Source organism: Colias philodice, chromosome 9 (assembly GCF_061535455.1).
Source record: "Colias philodice isolate Cphi_HAF_F1 chromosome 9, ilColPhil1 Martin Lab GWU primary, whole genome shotgun sequence".
NCBI lineage: Eukaryota > Metazoa > Arthropoda > Insecta > Lepidoptera > Pieridae > Colias > Colias philodice.
This window is the reverse complement of record NC_143094.1, coordinates 5,369,749-5,390,633: the sequence shown is the minus strand read 5'-3', so window position 1 is coordinate 5,390,633 and position 20,885 is coordinate 5,369,749. Positions and strand designations below refer to the sequence as shown.

At 33.6% G+C, this 20,885-nt stretch overlaps 1 protein-coding gene across 2 annotated transcripts in view; it reads right to left on the bottom strand.

Moving 5' to 3' along the window:
- Positions 1-454: 454 nt before the first annotated feature.
- ImpE1 (Ecdysone-inducible gene E1) overlaps positions 455-20,885 on the bottom strand; it is a 41,083-nt gene continuing 20,652 nt past the window's right edge. The window contains exons 3-10 of one of the 2 annotated variants that reach the window (XM_089699061.1): positions 13,491-13,622; positions 11,544-12,158; positions 11,163-11,368; positions 10,533-10,632; positions 8,156-8,303; positions 6,670-6,795; positions 5,840-5,964; positions 455-1,356 (exon numbers count right to left, since the gene is read on the bottom strand). In XM_089699061.1, the coding sequence (XP_089555187.1) occupies positions 1,328-1,356; positions 5,840-5,964; positions 6,670-6,795; positions 8,156-8,303; positions 10,533-10,632; positions 11,163-11,368; positions 11,544-12,158; positions 13,491-13,622 (1,481 nt within the window). In that variant the 3' untranslated portion in view covers positions 455-1,327. The remainder of the gene's footprint in view (positions 1,357-5,839; positions 5,965-6,669; positions 6,796-8,155; positions 8,304-10,532; positions 10,633-11,162; positions 11,369-11,543; positions 12,159-13,490; positions 13,623-20,885) is intronic. The other variant, XM_089699062.1, reaches the window with a different exon arrangement.

Below are 20,885 nucleotides of genomic sequence, written 5' to 3'. Positions count from 1 at the left end.
CACCTGCAAAAAATCACTCCTAAACAATTTTTTTGTCTGTAAAACTCGACACCTGTTTTTACGCACACCAACTTCAAAATAGCGGTTTGACACAATGGCCTATCAATCAAATAGTTTTCATCGTAGTGGCACCATCTATTACTTGTAAGATTTATTAGTCGTTGAGTTATTGAATCATAGTTGGCGATATATTACAACAACTCTAATAAATTAGTTATGATAACTAGTTGCCATAGCCCCATAGTTGCATTTGCCCCGGTTGACCCTAGTTGATTTAATAAAGGAGATGAAGTATCTCTTCTACTATCTTATTAAAAAGCAGGTAAATAATTATATAAAAATCACGAACTACTGGCACATTTAATCTTTAATGATTGTAACTCGATTAATGTAAAATAAAATGATATAAATGCTACAGGTAGGAAAAGGAGAGTATGAAATAACAACACCAAAATAATTACTTTAAAATATAATTATCACATTCACACAAACACATTATAATACAATAAGTTACATTACATACCTAATTAGACGAAATAATTTATCATTTATGCTACTCATGCTCACTTATACTACTACAAAATAATCGAAACGTAGATAAAACAAACCATTTCAAGAAGGCGGGTAAAGATTAAAAAATATGGAACAAATCTATTTGAATTCAAGGCCAAACATTTAAAATACCTAAATAACTTTGATTTTCATTTCGTTTCCTATTTGAAACAAGAAAAATTTAAATATTGTGAGTAAATATTATGCTCGAAAATTATATCATACGAAGTTACACAAAATAATAAGCCCACCTTCATGAAATATTACAGTCATCTTCTACGTTTCTAAAACAAGAAAAATAATGGTGGTATCGAATTAATCAAAATATTTCACAATCAGTAATTATTTAATTGCTATTCTTAACTTTTACAATTTATTTACAATTATTATTTATCTATAAAATGAAATGCAAGAAATAGAGTATCACTCCTCAGTCTTTTGAGTGGGGTTTTATTATCTTTACGGATTACTAATAATTTTAATAAAAACACTGCTTTTTTCCGGTCGATAAACTCACATAAAGGGTTGTTCGGATTATAATAAATACAATACGAAACAAGTTTTAAAAGGTTATAATATGCCCATTTTATTGTTTTTATTTAAATCTTGAAGAAATATAGGCTTAACCAAAATATAGACGAAAATTATCCAACCATTTCAAATCAAACACTTGAGTAAAATCCGTACATCTGATTCCATATAAATTCGTATAGTTTTCTTTTTGAGATCTTCATACAGAAATGGGCTTATATTTTCTAGTGCACTCTTATTTTCTTCACGGTGACTGTGGTGATGATGGACATCCTGAAATAATAAACGAAAAAAACACTAAGTATGCTGAAAGTTAAAATTATTTCTAAATATATTTAGTGTAATAGACTAGCTAGAGTGTTATGTTATTTTTGTATACTTGTTTAGTTATTTATATCACAAGAATATATAAAAAAGTAGTTGTAAGTAATTGGTAACTACTAACTACCAAAATCTGTAAGTAAAAGTCGCGTCTTATCAGTGAGGTTTGGGACGTGGCCTGGGTACATATTTTATTTTATGCGTTAAAACTATGAAACTAATATTTTGACCAAAAGGACAACTGCCCATAAAACAATCCAACATGTATAACACTTTCCTAGAATTCGTCGTTAACTTTGCCATTATCCTTACAAACTTGTAAAACTTAAATTTAAAAGGAAAAGTCAAAAGCGAAAACGTGTACCCATTTAAAACATTTTTAAGAAGAACAGCTGTAATGTCATTGTTCTAGTAACGGTCGAAATATTTGTGGAGAATTAGGAATGTAGTTGTGAATACGTAGCAATTGTTGTATAATGTATTTGATCAAGTGAAACAATTAGTGTCAGGCGAAAATAATTGTGTTTAACGTTTGAAAAATATTGAACATTAATATTATGAGGGTACATTACGGTCAGTGGGTTTGTGGTACCTAAGCCCGATCTCTCTCGGCTGGATAGGATTTGTAATGTTGTCATTTAAAGAGCCATGTTATGTAAAGTTTAGTACGTAGGTATAATTATGAAACATAACAAACAAAATTATAAAAAAAAATCTCGTTTCTTTGCTCTTTCCTTTTTATATGTAACTAGCAAACTATTAAACGATTATAAAACATAATGAGGTTTTTATCTTTTAAATGCTTTATTATATGTAGGTTGTTGCATTTAATATACTGTATGGCGCGTGCACTGTGCATTGTTCATTGCAGATGTACTGCCATATACAACCTCAAAGATGTATTTACTGTTTAGTGTACAAAAATGCACTATTCAATGTAGGGAGTGTGCGTTGAGTAGTAAGTATAACGGTGCGTTTAAATCAAACGAACATAGAGATAGAGCTAGAGCATTCTTCCTTGATCTTTTGGTGTAAACGAAAACTAGTATTCAGTGTTGTTCAGTATTAGAACGATTCTTTTCGGATGCACTTATAGGTAAGAACACATACGAACAACAAAAGTATGCAAACTACACTACAATAAAAGAATTTGACATAGTGAGGTTAGAATGAGCATTCGCTCGTTCGATGTAAATGCACTGTGCAGCATGTAAATGTATTGAAGTCTTTACTACATAGTTTACGGAGTACCTATACTGTGTAGTGTGTGTTTCAAGAGGTTAGAATGGCAATAATTCGCCGTTCCTATAAGAACCGGTGTCGCCTGTGGGTGTTAGTCCGGGATACATCGCCCATTTTTGCAAGTGATTACTATCAAGCTAATTTTTCGTGAGTAGCTTTATTTTGATGAGATGTCCAATAATTTCATGAACGAAACTCTCGATTGTGGTAGCTTACAGAGGTAACAAGGATAAAATTTTTTGATTTGACGGTTCTCAAATATTTATTACGCAATTTGTAGGACAATATGTCTGTTGAATTATATAAGTATTAAATAAGTGAAAATAAAAAAATCAGCTGGTTACTAATCATTTATGATGACTTCGTTATCGATACACATTGGAAAGGGGGACTCTTTGATCAAACCATAGATTTTGTAGGACAAATATTTTTTCGAATAATTTAGATAATTATCTTGAGATTGAACAAAAAAAAAACATTCAGTTAGTAATTAATATTTGAGAACCATCAAATCAAAATATTTTATCCTTGTTTCCTCTGGTAGCTACCACAATCGAGAGTTTCATACATGAAATTATTGGGCATCTCATCAAAATAAAGCTACTCACGAAAAATTAGCTTGATAGTAATCACTTGCAAAAATGGGCGATGTATCCCGGACTATGTGGCCAAGTCCACGCAAGTCCGCTTACGCACATATTTGCAATTTCAAATCTAGCCAATCATAGCGCCGCGCGATCACGCGATTTAAAATGGAACGAATCATACGCATGATGATGATGTGAGCAGTGCTCATATCCTTGGCGCGTCTGCCCCGCCTACAATGCCTTTCTAACCTCTTTTATACAGTGGTGGTCATATAATTAAGAACGCTGATACAATGGGAAGATTTTTTCAGACTAAGATGCATAACTAATTTCATGTAATTATTTTTATTTTTCTCTATATAGAAATACTTTTCCAACAAATCACTGTATTCATTAATACACGTGATTAGCCTAAAAATTAACAGACAAACTTTTTACACTACTTCTAAACATAGTATTCCTATTTACTAGCTGGTCACGTAATTAAGAACGCTGAATAGTTTATACATTTATTCAAATTTCAATAGAGAACACTCGACTCGATTTGTTGTGTGTTGTGGTTGTTTGTATAATTTTGGCGCCATTAAGTGTTGCAAAAGATTAAAAGTGATTACTTCTCATAAAAATAAAACCGGCCAAGTGCGAGTCGGGCTCGCGCACAAAGGGTTCCGTAGCAGCAAATATAATAAATTACAGTTAAATCAACCTATCTCAAAAACTATAAGAGATACTTTGATCAAACCAAAAATCGTTGAAAGAGTTAATTAGCATGCATCACCTCTATTTTTTTTAGAATTTTATACCCCGTAGTTATAAAAATAGAGGGGGGGGGACATACTTTTTACGACTTTGAGAGCTGATATCTCAAAAACCGTTCACTTTAAGAAAAATGTTTTTTAGAAAACTTTATATCATTTTAAAAGACCTTTCCATTGATACCCCACACGGGTATGTACATCGAAAAAAAAAAATTCATCCCTCAGTTACATGTATGGGGGGCCCCACCCCCAATTCTTTTTTTTACTATTTAGTGTCATATTTTTGTAGCGGTTCATACAACACATATTCCCATCAAATTTCATCACTGTAGTACTTATAGTTTCCGAGTAAATCGGCTGTGACAGACGGACAGACGGACAGACGGACAGACGGACATGACGAAACTATAAGGGTTCCGTTTTTGCCATTTTGGCTACGGAACCCTAAAAATGGAAAAAAATAAAAGTTGTGATAAATCTACTAGGGAAGTTATAATAAAACTTCGCGGGAAGAATTGGTCTTATAAAAAGTGCATCTGCAATGTTCGAACTATGGTTTTCCACGCTATAAGGCATTTTGATACGTATCAAACAACTTCAGATGTCCCACGTATGCCAAGACAGAAAAAACAACTCCTCAAGATGACCGAAACATCGTCCGTATGGTGAAACAAAATCCTTTTAAAGGGTCCAATGGGCTGAGAAAAGAATATTTCAGCGAAAATAACCCTTCAGCAATCGCAGCACGCACTATTCGAAGACGTTTGGTAGAAGAAAAATTGCACGGTCGGATAGCAAGAAAAGTACCCATGTTGAAACTTTGCCACAGGCAAGCCCGGCTTAGATTTGCAAGTAAATATGAAAACTGGACTGTGCGACAGTGGAAAAATGTACTTTTCTCTGACTAAACGAAAATAAACAGAGTATGTTCCGATGGAAAACGATATGTTCGACGTCCTCCGAATACAGAATTCGACCCTAAGTACACGAAAGTTACATTAAAGCACGGTGGTGGAAATGTGAAAGTTTGGGGGTGCTTTTCTGGACATGGTGTTGGACCTGTAAAGTTGATAGAAGGTAACATGAATCAATTCCAATACAAAAATATACTGGAAGAAACAATGTTACCTTATGCTGAAGAAGTTCTACCGGTTATTTGGACATTCCAGCATGACAATGATCCAAAGCACACTGCACACACTGTAAAGGAATTTCTAACAGCGCAGTCAGTTTCTGTTTGGACTGGCAGCTAAGAGCCCTGACCTAAACCCAATAGAGAATCTGTAGTTCGTAGTAAAGAAAAAGGTTTCAAATACACAGTGTCGAAATTTAAGGGAGCTGTACGACGTTTTCTTAGAAGAATGGAACTCTATTTCTCTAGGAAAATGTCAAAATTTAATAGAGTCAATGCCTCGCCGGTGTAAAGCAGTAATTAAAAGCCGTGGACATGCTATTAAATATTAATTTTAGTTAAAAATGTATTAACTTGCTTTACAAATTTTTCTCGCAACGTATTATTGTATTTTTTTTAAATGAAAGGTTCATACAAAACAATTCCCGAGCAGATAAATTAATCGTTCTTAATTATTTGACCAGCTTAATTATTATTTGAATGTGTTGCTTTGGTAAAATAAATTATTTTTGAATAAAATATTGTTGGCGATTTTATTATTTATTCTTAAACTTAGTTGCTCTATTAATGTGGCTATTTTATGACATAACTAGTTGCTTCTCAGAAGGTGCACATCTCTGTGTATGACATTATTTAAATAAAAATTTCTAGTACTTCAGATCGTTCTTAATTATATGACCACCACTATATGTTCTGTGGTTTCAAGATATACTCACGGCACACAGAGCAAGCGATCTCGTCGCTGTTGTCGCCGCAGCCGTCGCGGCCGGAGCACGCCACGGCGGTGCTGCGGCAGCGCCCGTTGCCGCACCGCAGCGGGCAGAAGTCGGCTGCGCGCCATCTGTGCGTGTTACATAGGGTTCAATTAAAATTGGTTGTCTGTAAAGTCGGTTTACTGACGATAGTTGAACGTGACAACGTCCGATTGTGCTTCTTTGTCGCTCGTTCCGCGCTCTCGCTTGCACTTCAATCCATCGAACGCCTCAGAGCGAGGTAACGCCGCATGAGTCATGTTTTTCGTGCGTGCAGCCGGCTCTATCGAATTATAAGACGTTGTCACGTCAAAAACTACAACTAGTCATTAATTTATCATTCACTAGCTTACCGCCCGCGGTTTCGCCCGCTTTGCCTAAAACCTAATAAATTATATACTATAACCTTCCTCTCGATTCACTCTATCTATTAAAAAACCGCATCAAAATCCGTTGCGCAGTTTTAAAGATTTGAGCATACAAAGGGACATAAGTACAGAGAAAGCGACTTTGTTTTATACTATGTAGTGATTCATAATTTATATTTTATTTAATAAAATAATCTGAGAGGATATATTAATTATTTTGTTCTTTGAACAGGGAAATCGTTTTATCTTAAAAAAATGAGTTGAAAATTAATTGTGGTGTGAAAAAAATCTAATGTTATGTTTGCGATAATAATAAATTTACGAGTTATTGCAAATATTTAAGTTCATCATTAGAATATTTGATTTTTTGTATTTTATTTTAGTATCTAGTAAATTTATATAGTAATAGCAGAAAATATCAATTACCTTGATTGCTCATTACATAGATGTGGGGGCTCATCAGACGCATCCTTGCAAGATATAATGGCGTTGCAGAACTCATACTCCGGGAGACACTCGCCAGACCCACATCGGAACGTGTGTCGTGGACAACTGGAATATAAATATAAAATATAAGTTTCTTGATTGATGTTTTTCTGCACTTATATAATTGATTATATAAATAAAATAAACAGTGCAGTCTTATCGCTATAAAGCTCTAGCTCAGAAATCTTTTCCAAAAAACCGAGTGGTCGAGGAGACACAGTGATTATTGATTAATTAAATTACTTTTTTTACATAATAATTATTTTGTTACGTTTCCTTATGCTTGCACATTCGCCTTAAAAATAAGAGATCAAAATTTCACCGATATGTTGCCGTACTTTTCTCTCATCAAATTAATCATTAAAATCAGTTTGGCATTAAATGAGATTACGTCGGTCGGCGCAAAGGTATTTAGGGCATACACTTGAATTATCTACAAAATATAATACACAAATCTTTAATTGCTTATGAATACGTTAGATGTTAGATATTATAAGTAATAACGGATTCATCAATTCAAGATACATGAAAAAATTCAAATTGATCGAAATCTTCTGTACGCAAATAGTAAACAGTAACATGACACCGTTAAACATGCAACTGTTATACTAATCGATTAGTTTTTGAGGAATACACTCATAGCAAAGGAATGAACCATGCACGGCAACTGGAATGTATCCAAGAGCCATACAGTTAAACCTGTTACACCGTACCAAAGCGTGGGAATGTAGTATTACGCATTGTATTTGCTTACTTAATTTGTAATTGTAAAGAAGATTTACATTAAAATCGTTTTTATGCAAAGTTATTTCACAATTGAATATTATATTCATTTAGAAAGTAATTACCCTTATTTCTTAATGGGTTTTATAAGCAGTTACATCAAGGTGCACTCTTTAATTTGGACCATAAATTTAAACTTTTCATGTTTATTTTGTTTTCTTATTGCTTAAATTTACTATGGAAAACTATTCAGAGATGATAGTTATTAAAAGGTAAGTAATAAGTATCCTTCCTCTATATTTAAATGCGAAAAGTCCATCCACCGGTATGGATTAAGCGTTAATACCTAATCAAATATCAAGATAATATTTCAACATTATTTACGACACATTCCTAATTCCTTTACAGTTACTCATGATTCCGAAGTGATAATAACATCATTAACATGTATCATCATTCATCACATAAAATGCCTACTTTTAGCATCCTACTGATAACTAAACATAGCACCCTTTCCATCGTGTTTATTACATAGACCCGACGTTATGACGTCGTTGGACCTGACCCGTCGCAGCGAAACACGTGCATCAGGCACCGCTCACCTACCCTCTAGAAAATTCCCTCGTTCTCGAGTAGATGATGGCCAATATAGAGCGCCACCACGCAGCTTTCACCTACAAATCCTGTCAAAGTGAGCACTCACCCCTTCCTCCTAGTAGCCTTGCAGTTCCTCTCGTCCTCCCCGCCGGGGCACTGCGGCGTGCCGTCGCAGCGGGACGCGCGCGACACGCACGGCGAGCCCGGCCCGCCGCAGCGGAACGCGTGCATCGGGCACCGCTCGCCTGTGCCTTCTGGAACGTGATTAGTATGGTTTGACGTGGATGTATCAATCACTACAATCTACATAGTATAAAACAAAGTCGCTTTCTCTGTCCCTATGGATACATAGGGATATGTATGCTTAAATCATTAAAACTACCCAACGGATTTTTATACGGTTTTTTTTAATAGATAGAGTGATTCAAGTTCAAATTGGAAGGTTTTAGACTTTTAGTATATAATTTATTATGTTTTAGATAGGGATGTAACGATACATGATTTTGCCGATACGATACCGATACCGATATTTGTAGTAATGTATCGGCGATACCGATACCGATACCGATATCGATGGCTTGGTAGAAAAATAAATAGTGAATTATGCATAAAAAGTTACCAACATTTAACAGAGACAACTGTTAATCGTATTCTTTTAAATAAAAATACCAAATCAAAAAACAACAAAACCATTTATTTTAGTATTATTATTTTACGAAGTCAGTTAAACTTTAAGTAATACACATACAATCAGTACCTAATAAAAGTTTACTATTGGTAGAGTTTTTTCAGAAAACAAAGTGCGCACGCGCGGGCGGCCTCCCGCATCGTTCATTGGGCGCGGGTTTTTGAATTATTTGATATGAAAAAAAATGGTTGTTTGTAAAGTAGGTTTACGATCGAGATGTTTACGTGATAACATAATGCAGTGGCAGCGCTCGAGATGAAACGGGAGATCGGTCCGTCTCTCTCTCGTTATACCTGCGACCGCGCTCGTGAAGTTTTGGTGTGACACAAGTTTATGAACATGTCACCCGACTAAAACGATTTTAAAAACGTTATCACGTTAAAAATTAAAATATAATTTGGAAAATCCAAAAGTGCACGCCTCATAATTTTTTTTTAATAATTATTTATTAATTATTATTTTTGTTTATTTAATAACAATTAAACCACATCGAATCAGACCCTGAAAAATGAAAGGGTTCTATTCCTGAGCATACTCAAGCGTAAGAGAAAAAAAAAGACTCGATTAGTAAAGTATTTCGGTCGCTATCGTGTTACTAGTTTAAATAACAAAAATGACATCAAAAATATCATGAATGTTAAAAATAGTGTTTTTTCTTAATATGTGTGTGTATGTATTATCTTACAAGTGCAATGTATGATACATAAATACATTTTAAGTTTGAAAAATCAGATGTTTTGCGCGAAGTGACAGTAGTACCCACCTCAACGCTTCGCTTATGAGGCGTGCAAAAATTCAAAATTATTTATTTCTTTCCTATACATAAACAAATTTGTGATTGGAACACTCCTAGTAAGCAAATAAAATGCTTGTGGTCAGGAGGTTCCGCTCTTCCTTAACACTATTACAGAAACAGAAATAAAACAATATGAATGAATACAATGCAAAAACATAAAAGAAAAGAAAGAATTTAATAAAAAAATATCGGTATCGGTTGATTTATTATCGGCGATACCGATATATCGGCCGATATATCGGTATCGGTATCGGTATCGTTACATCCCTAGTTTTAGACAAAGCGGGCGAAGCCACGGGCGGAAAGCTAGTATGTATAATATAAAGTTTTCCGCCGCGTCTGTCTGGCAATAAACTCGAAAAGTACTGTACAGACTTTCATTCTATTTTTGACAATGTATAGCGTGGTCCTCGAGGAAAGTTTTAGTTTAGAATTTTTAAGATTTACGCAACGGCGACGGACAAGCAAAGCATTCTTTGCTTGTATATCTTTTTTTTCTATGAAAATTATGATTTTGTTTCCACAGTTAATTATTGCCAAATAAATTGAATAGAATTCAAAAGAATTGTTTATTCTTTATTGTAGGGACACACATATGCAATTCGCTGATCGAGCTTTTTGTATATGTGTGCGTCCACATTGTTTCCCCGACGCTTTCTACATTTATTATAGAATTATTATTCAGTAGTGCATAACGGCTAGCTTAAACAACACATATTGTAAAAAAGGATTAAAAGTGATTAAAGTAAAGGCTTTATTATTTGGGCAACCTTGGGGGCAGCAGCACTACTCAACATTTATTAAATACACAAGTACGCTGACATAGAGTTTTTTCACACCCAGTAAAGGTTTCCACGTCCAGTTAAGTAAACAGTCAACATTAACACCACCAACCGAACCCGTAGAATACATTAGACATATAGAAAGATATTAACCAGGGAACATTAGTCACCAGAGAGTTAATTGGTGCGAAGAAAGGAAACGTGCAGAGACAATTACCTTTACCAGTACCTAGGCATTTCTCATCGGAGCCATCTGGGCAATCCTTTCGTCCGTCGCACACGAAGTACCAGCTTATGCAGGTCCCAGTTGATCGACACTGTAATGTTAAGGAATTTTATAAGAGGGGATCATAAAAAAATATAAACACTTCAAGTTGCAACTTAAAAATTAAATGATTCAAATTACAAGACATGTTTACACAGATGAATTTGCTTGTTGTTGATTTTTTCACTATGTATATTGGACAATAAGTAAAGTGGTAAAATATATTTTTCTGTACTTAGGAATACGTCGCGATTGTTTGCAGTTATTATATTATATCGTATATCTTGAGTATATTATGTCTAAATTAATTTTAAAAATATTAACGACGGATGTATAATGTGTGTGCGAACTATAATACTGCATTCTTAACTGGTTAATTAATCAGAAACTATTTCATAATAACGCGTTCTTTCATTACAAAAAATATTACCTACATTGTAATTAGTACGTAGTTATAATACCAACATTGTGTTGACCACGTACGTAATACTTTAGACCGCTCAGAAATTTTAATTGCCGTATTGAGTTACTGAGCCATTAACGCTGCTGTGTAAAGATGAAGCCATAATAAAATAAACATACTTGGAATGTACCGGGCAGACAGCCTCGATTTCGCGCTGAGCAAGCCGATGTGGAATTAGTGCGGTATGAACAATCACAGCGCTTGTTGACACAGCGGGTGTTGGGGTCCACTTTCTGGCACTGACTGTCGATGTAGCAAGGCATTCCAAGAGACACGGGTCCGAGGTCTACATCTGGTATTGCATCTGCTCGAATGCGTTGTTTATCTGAAATATTATCAACACGGATGTTACATTAAACGAAAAAGGGTTGAAGGATGAAATTGTAGAGCAATAATATTTACTTTATCTTCATGATTTTACTACGAGAAATTATAGAGTTTAGATTTTACTATGATGATGAGATATTGCTATTTGAATAAAAGGTTCATAAACCTCTCACCTTTAAGAGACGATTTCTTCTGATGTCCACCTTTATGCTTTCCTCCGTTTTGTTCCTTAGAAGTACCACTTTTCTTATTCGATTTCTTATCAATTGATGGCTGAGTCACGACTCTATATACAGGTTGATCGTTGGCATGTAAATTAGCTGTCATTTCATCCGAACTGATGAGTTCATTTGGTTCTCCATCTTTCCTAATAGAAACCGATAGCCGTTTTGTTTGATCAATTGGAGGTACTTTCATAACAGTTTGCATTAACGGACTGTCTTCTTGAGTACTTAATACGTCGTTTTTACTCGTATACATTGGTAATTTACTCGGCTTTATTTCATCGGAATCGATGATAAAATTAGGTTGAGATGAACGATCTTTTATATTTGCAACTTCGTTGTTGGTTTCATTCGATGAATCATTACTAGTTTCTTGTTCTGCTATTACTGCTTCTGTGGCATACACTGGTAATTTTATAGGAAGGCATTTATCTCCAGATTTCTTGAAGAATGAATTACAGGAACACCTTCCAAATAGATTGGGTATAACAAATTCGCAGTGGCTGTCTTTATCCCACAAACGACAATGTTCATTACTGTAGCAAACGTGAGTTGGTGGAGCAGCTGAAATTAATGAAAGGAATTATGGATAAGTGATACATTTGTTATAATCAGCTATTAACTTATTGCTCATATAACCATGAAGACAAATAGCTAACAATCAAACACAATTAGCAGTTTTCCGAACGAACAACGGAACCTATACCTATACCTATTTCATGCCCCAGTAATTTCTTTATTACAAGGACATTTGCAATGAACCATGGCTATTAGACCACAATGATTTAACAACAGTCATTATTTATGAGCGTTCACTGCAAATAGAAGAAAGTTTCTCTCATCGTAACCTATTTCTGACTTGTTATTTTACCAACATAACTTTGAGGAATCTGGTTATCTATATTGTGAATAACTATAACTATATACGTAATATATCTTGTTATTTACCAACGACATCAAAAGGTATTAAGGTAGTTAAGTACTTTGTATTTCCATTAAGAAACTAGCACATAGTATTTGAATTTCTCTTGATAAATCTTAAAAAAGGTCCATTGATATTTTCTTGTAACAAACTAGTATTTGATTGTTCAGTGAGTAAATACTTAATAAAATATTCACAGAAAAACAAAACCACATTCAGTTATTAAAAGACAATAATAAACTCTTTTTCTTCACAAGAATCACTGCTTTCTACATCACATAAAACATTCGTATTCATACATAACTTGGTGGCAAATTGAGACAATTGCGATCCAAACGAATGTCAAGGCACCATAACAATCTCGTGTGGCTGGTGTTCCCACAATAAGATCGCATTACATCGTATTACGGAAACAAACGATGTTCACAGAAAGTGCATTCTTTTCATAAACGTGCCCACTTTTTCTCACAGATCAAAGATTCACAGTAATGGCATCCATTTATGGGAGTAGGTATATTTAGGATAATGAGGGTTGCGTTTAACGAAACTGATGTAGAACGTGCATCAAGAAATCACAATCTTAAATTCTATCATCCGGACCATTTGTCGACATGGTTATCTCGACTTTCATCTTCCAGTTACAGAATTTCATGGTGATTTATCGGAGTTAAAGCCGTGATGTTTTTGTGCGTGACGCAGACAATTTGGCGTAAGTCAGGGACTGACCCGTGAACGCGAAAACGAAAGTTACGCACGAAAGATATTCTATCGGGTGTAAATTACACTTTATCACAGCTATTTGTACTTTTCTTTATTACAATCTTACGTATTTTTTTAGACCGTGTAGGTACCATTTATTGTACCGATCATAAAATTCTTAAATCTCCTTGCCGGAATGCCTAATATGATCTAACAAAACAAAAACAATTTATTCACGTGTACTGGTGTTGCTTAATCTTGTAAAAGGTACTTACGTGAGAGGCACGTGTGTTTTCTGAATTGCAAATGACCATCCGTGCACCGACAAACACCATCTAAGCAAGCGCTGTAGGCCACCTTTAGTGTACATTGTTCTGACACCACACATTCCGAGCCGAGAAGTGTCGCTGAAATATTAAAAGAATACATATTACACCAAGAAATATGAATTTATACGAATAGATTATTTTGAAGCTTGGTACACTTTCTTCCGTATAATATTATTAGAGGCAGGAATTTATCTGAGTTGTATTTATTGTCAAAACAATAAGGCTAACATAATACATAGTTAAAATATGTAGTTAGAATCCTAAAACTCATCGTCCATAAGCCTTTCATAGTTTGTATGAAAAGATATAAAACAACAACAATTTTGTACCTATCTATATCAGTTTAGGAAATGAATTTTGGAATACTTAGAATTGATAAAAAAGAAAGTGTTTGTACTAATTTCTCCTTAATGAAATTAACCTGCTTATCAAAATCACTATCTAAAGTAGATTAATAATACAAGAATTTAGCTGAAGGCCTATGGTAATTTACTAATTTATTATCACTTTACAGTTCGAGATTTTTAAAGTTATTTTTGTTACTGGGTAACAATAAAAAAAGAGGTTTTCAAATTTATGCGTAGGTACATACTTAAGTAACATAATAAAAATAATAAGACATTCACGAGATAAAATGTAATTAAATGATATAGAAAATTAACACTTAGATATAATTAAGAGATCCGTGGATAAGATGATTCGCGAACTGTTTACTTATATGGCAGGCAAATTATTTGCACGATCCAACCTTGATGTTTATCACAATTATATAAATGCATTAAACTACATACGAAACCCGTTAAGTTACAGTACAAAGTGCCTACTCACATTTACTTAGAGTAAAAAGTGTTATGGGAACCGACAATAGAATTAAACATGCTTGTCATGTGCAGTTATATTATACATCAAAATGAGTCTCCGCAGTCTTCCTGTTAGCCTATAAAATATTACTTTCACGAGAGCTGAACGTTACCTAGATTAATGTATGAGCATGTTTTAAAGTTTTTGGGCGTAGTCTGTCAATTATAGTGTTCCTCGAGGTGCATGAATGAAGGTGGACAGGCAAATGAGTGACGGGTTCGCGACCCGAGGCGTGTGTGACCCTATTTTACTTTCAAGTTCACTGCTGCCTGCCGGCTTGCGTACCGTCATCAATTTGCATCCAATGGACATCCTATCCACACCATAATATATTGTTCTAACATATGAATTATTTATAGGTTTTTATAAAGTTTTATTTGAATAAATCTTTTGAATCAAATTTAAAGAGTTACTCTATAAATTTATGAATAAAATTGGCAACTTTTAATCCGATTATAAAATTTTGACACAGTTAAGTTTTTATTGTACCTACCAATGACAACTGTAAAAAACGGAACTGAACAAAACTGAAATCGATTTCTATAAAACTAAAATATAAAATTTGGTAGAGTTATGCTTTCTTTAATTATAATCCTACAAGTATCTAGTTAAAATTATTATTTTCTTTTACTTAATAACATCTAAAATGGTCCACTTTAATTGTCTAAATACATATAATGAATATATTCCGAGGATATATAAACATTCGTTGTATGCTTGAACTGCGACTTTACCCTATGAATAAATAAAAGTAAGCACGTGAACACGCACATTGTTTATTAAATCGTTGTTTAATGTAAATAAAGTAAAATATTTGAGTAAAATTACGGCTATGTTAATTGTTCAATTATTTCCAGTAACCCTGTCAACTTGATTTATATCCTCACATATAATTTCTAATTCTATCGATACAATTTAATGAGTCGTAGTGTTAACACTTTCCGTACAGGAAATTTAATAGAAACAATCTCTTAGGTAATTAACGGCTTTGGCGGCATACTAGGAAGAAGTGTTGTGCTTCAATTGATGCCTTTATGATAATACTAGTAGATAGACATGCGATTTACGATTGAATAAATATAATCCGTTTGTTAGACCGACGAAAGCATCGTGCCATGTCTTAATTGATCTCGACACTCGTAAAACGTTCTACAAAGGGGGACATGTTGATAATCCGATAAAGGTTTTTTCTTAATTTGCATCAAGACTTTATCGTTTTTAAATTGGATACTTATTATAATAATGTACTTATTTTATGATCCCACTCGGCACTTATACCATTAACATGTTTAGGCCACATTTTGCCCCAAATATTCAAGGACCAACATAAAGTTTATGTTAAAGGAAATAAGAAGAAACGTATGAACATTTTTGTTAATAAATTTACAGCAATATGGAATGTACAACTCGTAAAAATAATAATTTGCGTGACTTCTCGGTTTCCAATCGTAAGATTTTATCTGCACTCCAATTTTTTGGTGTCTGGTGCCTTAGTGACCGCTTTTGACTTAATCTACATTTGATAACTCGGACGCAATTACGTTAACAATTAAATATGACGGTACTGGCACGAACTGTATTCTGTATACTATATTGTACGGTAAAACATTTTAGTTTAAGATTAAATATAAAACCTAGATAACTAATTTAATTGAATGTATTTTGCGGAATATACGAGTATGTCGCAGTAAGATAAATAAAGCCGTAATATTAAACGGGTTAGTTTACTTCGTGGATTACTTTCAGTTAATTTATAAATATTTTTTATACATAGCTTTTGTTAGGTAATAAAAATACTGTACAATAAAGGCTTCTCTTTGTATTAGCCACAGTAAATCTGATGACAAAGCAGGCGCGTGCGAAGGACGATTAACCACGGGCTTTAAATTTTATAGTTTTTATAAATCCCAAGTTGAGAGTTGAGTTTTATTAAAGTAATTAAGTTACCAACATCACGTTTAATGGTTTAAATTCCAAACCTTTACTAAAATAGCTACAGTGATTCAAGATATTCTATTTAAAACTTTAACGACTTGTTTCTTGTTGAATAATTAAGATTTTAAGCATGTAGAGTCGGTGCATAAAACAATTTAGTACTTAACCCAACAGCGAATGAGAATGCCTTGGAAATTTATTGCATTTTAATTTAACATGACAAGATTAATATGATCGATAATGATTTAGAACCGGTAGCTATTATGCGAGTAGCGTTACCCAATACGTGTTATCGTGGTATCTAACTACGGTGTTTATGTGATAATACTCGTGTTTAAGTTACGATATTACTGTTTTTATATAAAATCTTAATGTTACTGACAGTCCAATTAATTTGCACGTGGATTGGCTTCACGACTTAACGCTTATCAAATATCTGACGAGATAATTATTAATTGAAGATATAATATTCTCATTCACATTATTGTGTTTATTTTATTTCAATATATCTATTCATATGATATAATATCTATTATACAGGGTGACTGGTAATTCGACGTGATCCTTCAAAGGGGTTATACTAGAGGTCACTTGCAACAAATTAAGTCCAGCTATCAAAAATGGATGGTTATTGAGCTATGACCCTTTTCTTTTTGAGGTAATGCAAGTTTTGGGCAAGTTATTTTTTTTTAAACTGATCGCTCATTCTTCGGCTTTCAAAAAAATATCAATTGAATGTTAACAGTGTATTAGTTTTTACATAATTAATTGTTTTCGGTAAAAAGGCAGAAAATTTTCATATCAAAATCCGTCATAGCTCAATAACCATCCATTTTTGACCCCTGGTTAACTGGACTTAATTTGTTGCAAATGACCTCTAGTATAACCCCTTTGAAGGATCACGTCGAATTACCAGTCACCCTGTATTATAGTATATAGTCGCATATAAGAACTGTGTACAGAATATGTAAAGAATGTCTGCTATAAAGTGCATCTTAGCTTAACTTGAGGAATACAGTTAACAATAAGCATTAAATAATTATAATATTTGAGGTTGATTACGAAAGTGTTTACAACTTGACTGCATCGTTAACCGTTAATCTTACCTTTATACGTATTTTAACCGTTGACCGATTCAACAGGCCTTATTTAGAGTCGTATATCATATTTAATTTACATATAGAATTTTATAGAAGCTCGGTTAACCATTTACCGAAATATCCGTATAAATGTTTACTTTGTCTAAGTTACTTATCTAGAGTCTAGAGTCTAGACTCTAGACTATGACTAAAAACTTTGTTAAAAAACAATTAATATAATGGAAAATAATAATTATTTAATTTTACTACAAAAGATAAATTAAATATTTAAGGCGGCAATATAAAGAAAATACTTGTGTAGTCATTCTACTGTGAATAAAAATTTTATACGAAACATGCAATTTAATTACACTTATTTGAAAATTTTTAAATTTATAACGAATGCCATTAAATATTTGAATGCCATTAAACCAAAAATATCAAATTCTACACTTATTTGTCTATTGTTATTTAATCGACGATAGATCATATAAATTGCCATGTACCTAGTCCATATTTTATTAAGGTATCGTCCTTTACGAACACGCATTTAGTCTTCTTATTTCAGCATGCGCTTGATATAGAGCTGTGTTGAGTTTTATTGATTTATCGCCGAATGGTTTAACAGCATTGGTGTTAAACAAACGCATCTGAATGAGGATTTATTGGTATCGTACTGCACTAAATTGAGATAGCGGAAATGATGTAGCGTGTTTCTTATCGCTGCATCAGTGTTAGATGAACTCAATGCCTTGTAAAACTTGCTTGTTTACCGACAGTTATAAATAGAAGCTTAGAATTTAATAGTAATTAAGATTATTATGTTATTTTTATAGTTATAAATTATAAGCTGTTAGTGCTGTTATTTAAAATACGGTTTAATATGGTTTTCCAATATTTGAAGCTCTGAATGTCAAATGCTTGAATGTTCTATGAACTTACCTACCTACAATGCACTAATATGCATGTAGGTATACTAATATTTTTTTAATTTATTATATTTTATACTATTCACGATTACAATTACAATTTCTTGCTGGGATTAAATACAGAGTTTGTCATTAAATATAGAACGCTCTATATTTCATTAAAAAAAACGAACACTTGTAAAATAAATTGATAAAGGAATAGAAACATTTAGATACATCTATACTTATAATAAATCTGTAGAGAGGCCAATTCTGTACATGAAATATATTTAAAAAAAACTATGAAGGGGTGATAAGGGATCGCTACTGATGCCAAAAATGCAATCAGTAAAATTTTTGTCTGTCTGTCTGTCTGTCTGTCTGTCTGTCTGTCTGTCTGTCTGTATATTCGTTATAGAAACAAAAACTACGCGACGGATTTTAACCAAATTTGGCACAATTATTCTTCATACTCCTGGGCAGGTTATAGTAAAAGAATCATGTAAATCGGTGTAGAAACACCAAAGTTATACATGAAATACGCTATAGGTCATCGCGCGTGAATACAGAACATAGAAATCTAAATAACAAGACACATAGAAGTGCTATAATGTCATAATTCGTATGAAAACCGCTGTCGCCAAAATCAACACATTCAAACCGAAAGCTAAACAGTACACACAAGTAAACTATGCCTTTTATTGGACAGCTTGATTTTAGTGAAAACTAACTTATCTATTAAATTAAGCTTTTGAATATGTATCCTAACGCACGAATTTACGGTTTATTTTAGAATAACATCCCTAAGTATATGAGACTTTTTGCTCCAACACGAACAAACGTGATAATAAGAATGGTCGACTGTGTCATTCATTGTTATTTCGATTACTATGGTGACACTCGTAATACTTGTAAATATTCTATAATTTTAAGGAAAAACGGCATTATTTCTAAAAAAAAATATTTTCCAATGAAATATTATTCCTTTATAAGTATAATTACAACTTGTGGAAGAATTTCCGCAATGGGAATTGCTGAAACACACCATGTGGCATGTATACACTCATAGGTCTCCAGAGCAACTGAACAGTGACGAATGCACTGGTGATGTGCAAATCACCTGAGTGGCGACAAGGTCACGCACGCTTACGACTTCTAGTGTCTTGTTATTTAGATTTCTATGATACAGAATCATGCCATAAGGATTATTTTTGTGTATCAGTTGCCGCGTTCGACGCGCTTCGCGGCGGGAGCTATAAAAAGGCGGCGGGTCTGCACCCGTTTCGCGTTGTCATGGCATCACGTGTGAACGGCTGAACCGATTTCGATAATTCTTTTCTATTATATTCCTTGAAGTACGAGGATGGTTTTTATGTAGAGAAAACGTAAATATGTACCACGGGCGAAGCCGGGGCGGACCGCTAGTCTAAAATAAAACATTAACTTATAATTAAGTCAACAGGAAGAAAGCACCATGGGATAAAATTTAATAAAGCCATTTTAAATTCACTTGTAGTGTTGGACTGTCATGATATCACGAGAACGGAATAGTTTTAAGTAGGGATGTAACGATACCGATACAGATACCGATATATCGGCCGATATATCGGCAAGCCGATATATCGGTATCGCCGATAATAAATCAACCGATACCGATATTTTTTTATTAAATTCTTTCTTTTCTTTTATGTTTTTGCATTGTATTCATTCATATTGTATTATTTCTGTTTCTGTAATAGTGTTAAGGAAGAGCGGAACCTCCTGACACAAGCATTTTATTTGCTTAAGTACTAGGAGTGTTCCAATCACAAATTTGTTTATGTAAAGGAAAGAAATAGATAATTTTGAATTTTTTAAATTTTTAAAATCGTTTTAGTCGGGTGACATGTTCATAAACTTGTGTCACACCAAAACCTCACGAGCGCGATCGCAGGTATAACGAGAGAGAGACGGACCGATCTCCCGTTCCATCTCGAGAGCTGCCACTGCATTATGTTATCACGTAAACATCTCGATCGTAAACCTACTTTACAAACAACCAATTTTTTTGATATCAAATAATTCAAAAAATCCGCGCCCAATGAACGATGCGGGAGGCCGCCCGCGCGTGCGCACTTTGTTTTCTGAAAAAACTCTACCAATACTGCCGTCCTTTAACTAAAAAGCCGTTAACCCTCAAATGGTCAATTTTCAGTTTTAAATGTAGGGTGATAGAGTTCAGAATTCTCTATCTTTCTGTCTAAGAATCATTAATAGTTATAAATATATGAAAATATTGTAAGCCGTTAAGTAACACAATTTTCAGCGATTCCATAACTTGAAAGCGTCTAACCAACACTACTTCGCTAAATTTCCTTTAAAGTACCTTAACCGCCAGATTTAATAATTATTTTTTAGCTTTTTACTTGACTAAAAGTACGTTATCAGATTATACTTGACTATAGGGACGCAAAAGGACTATAACTGCTTTATGATATGCTTTCATATAACGATTCCAATGGAAATCCTTACCTTATTTGCAGTTACTCGCCCTTAACGCTTTTTTAGTTAAGTAATTT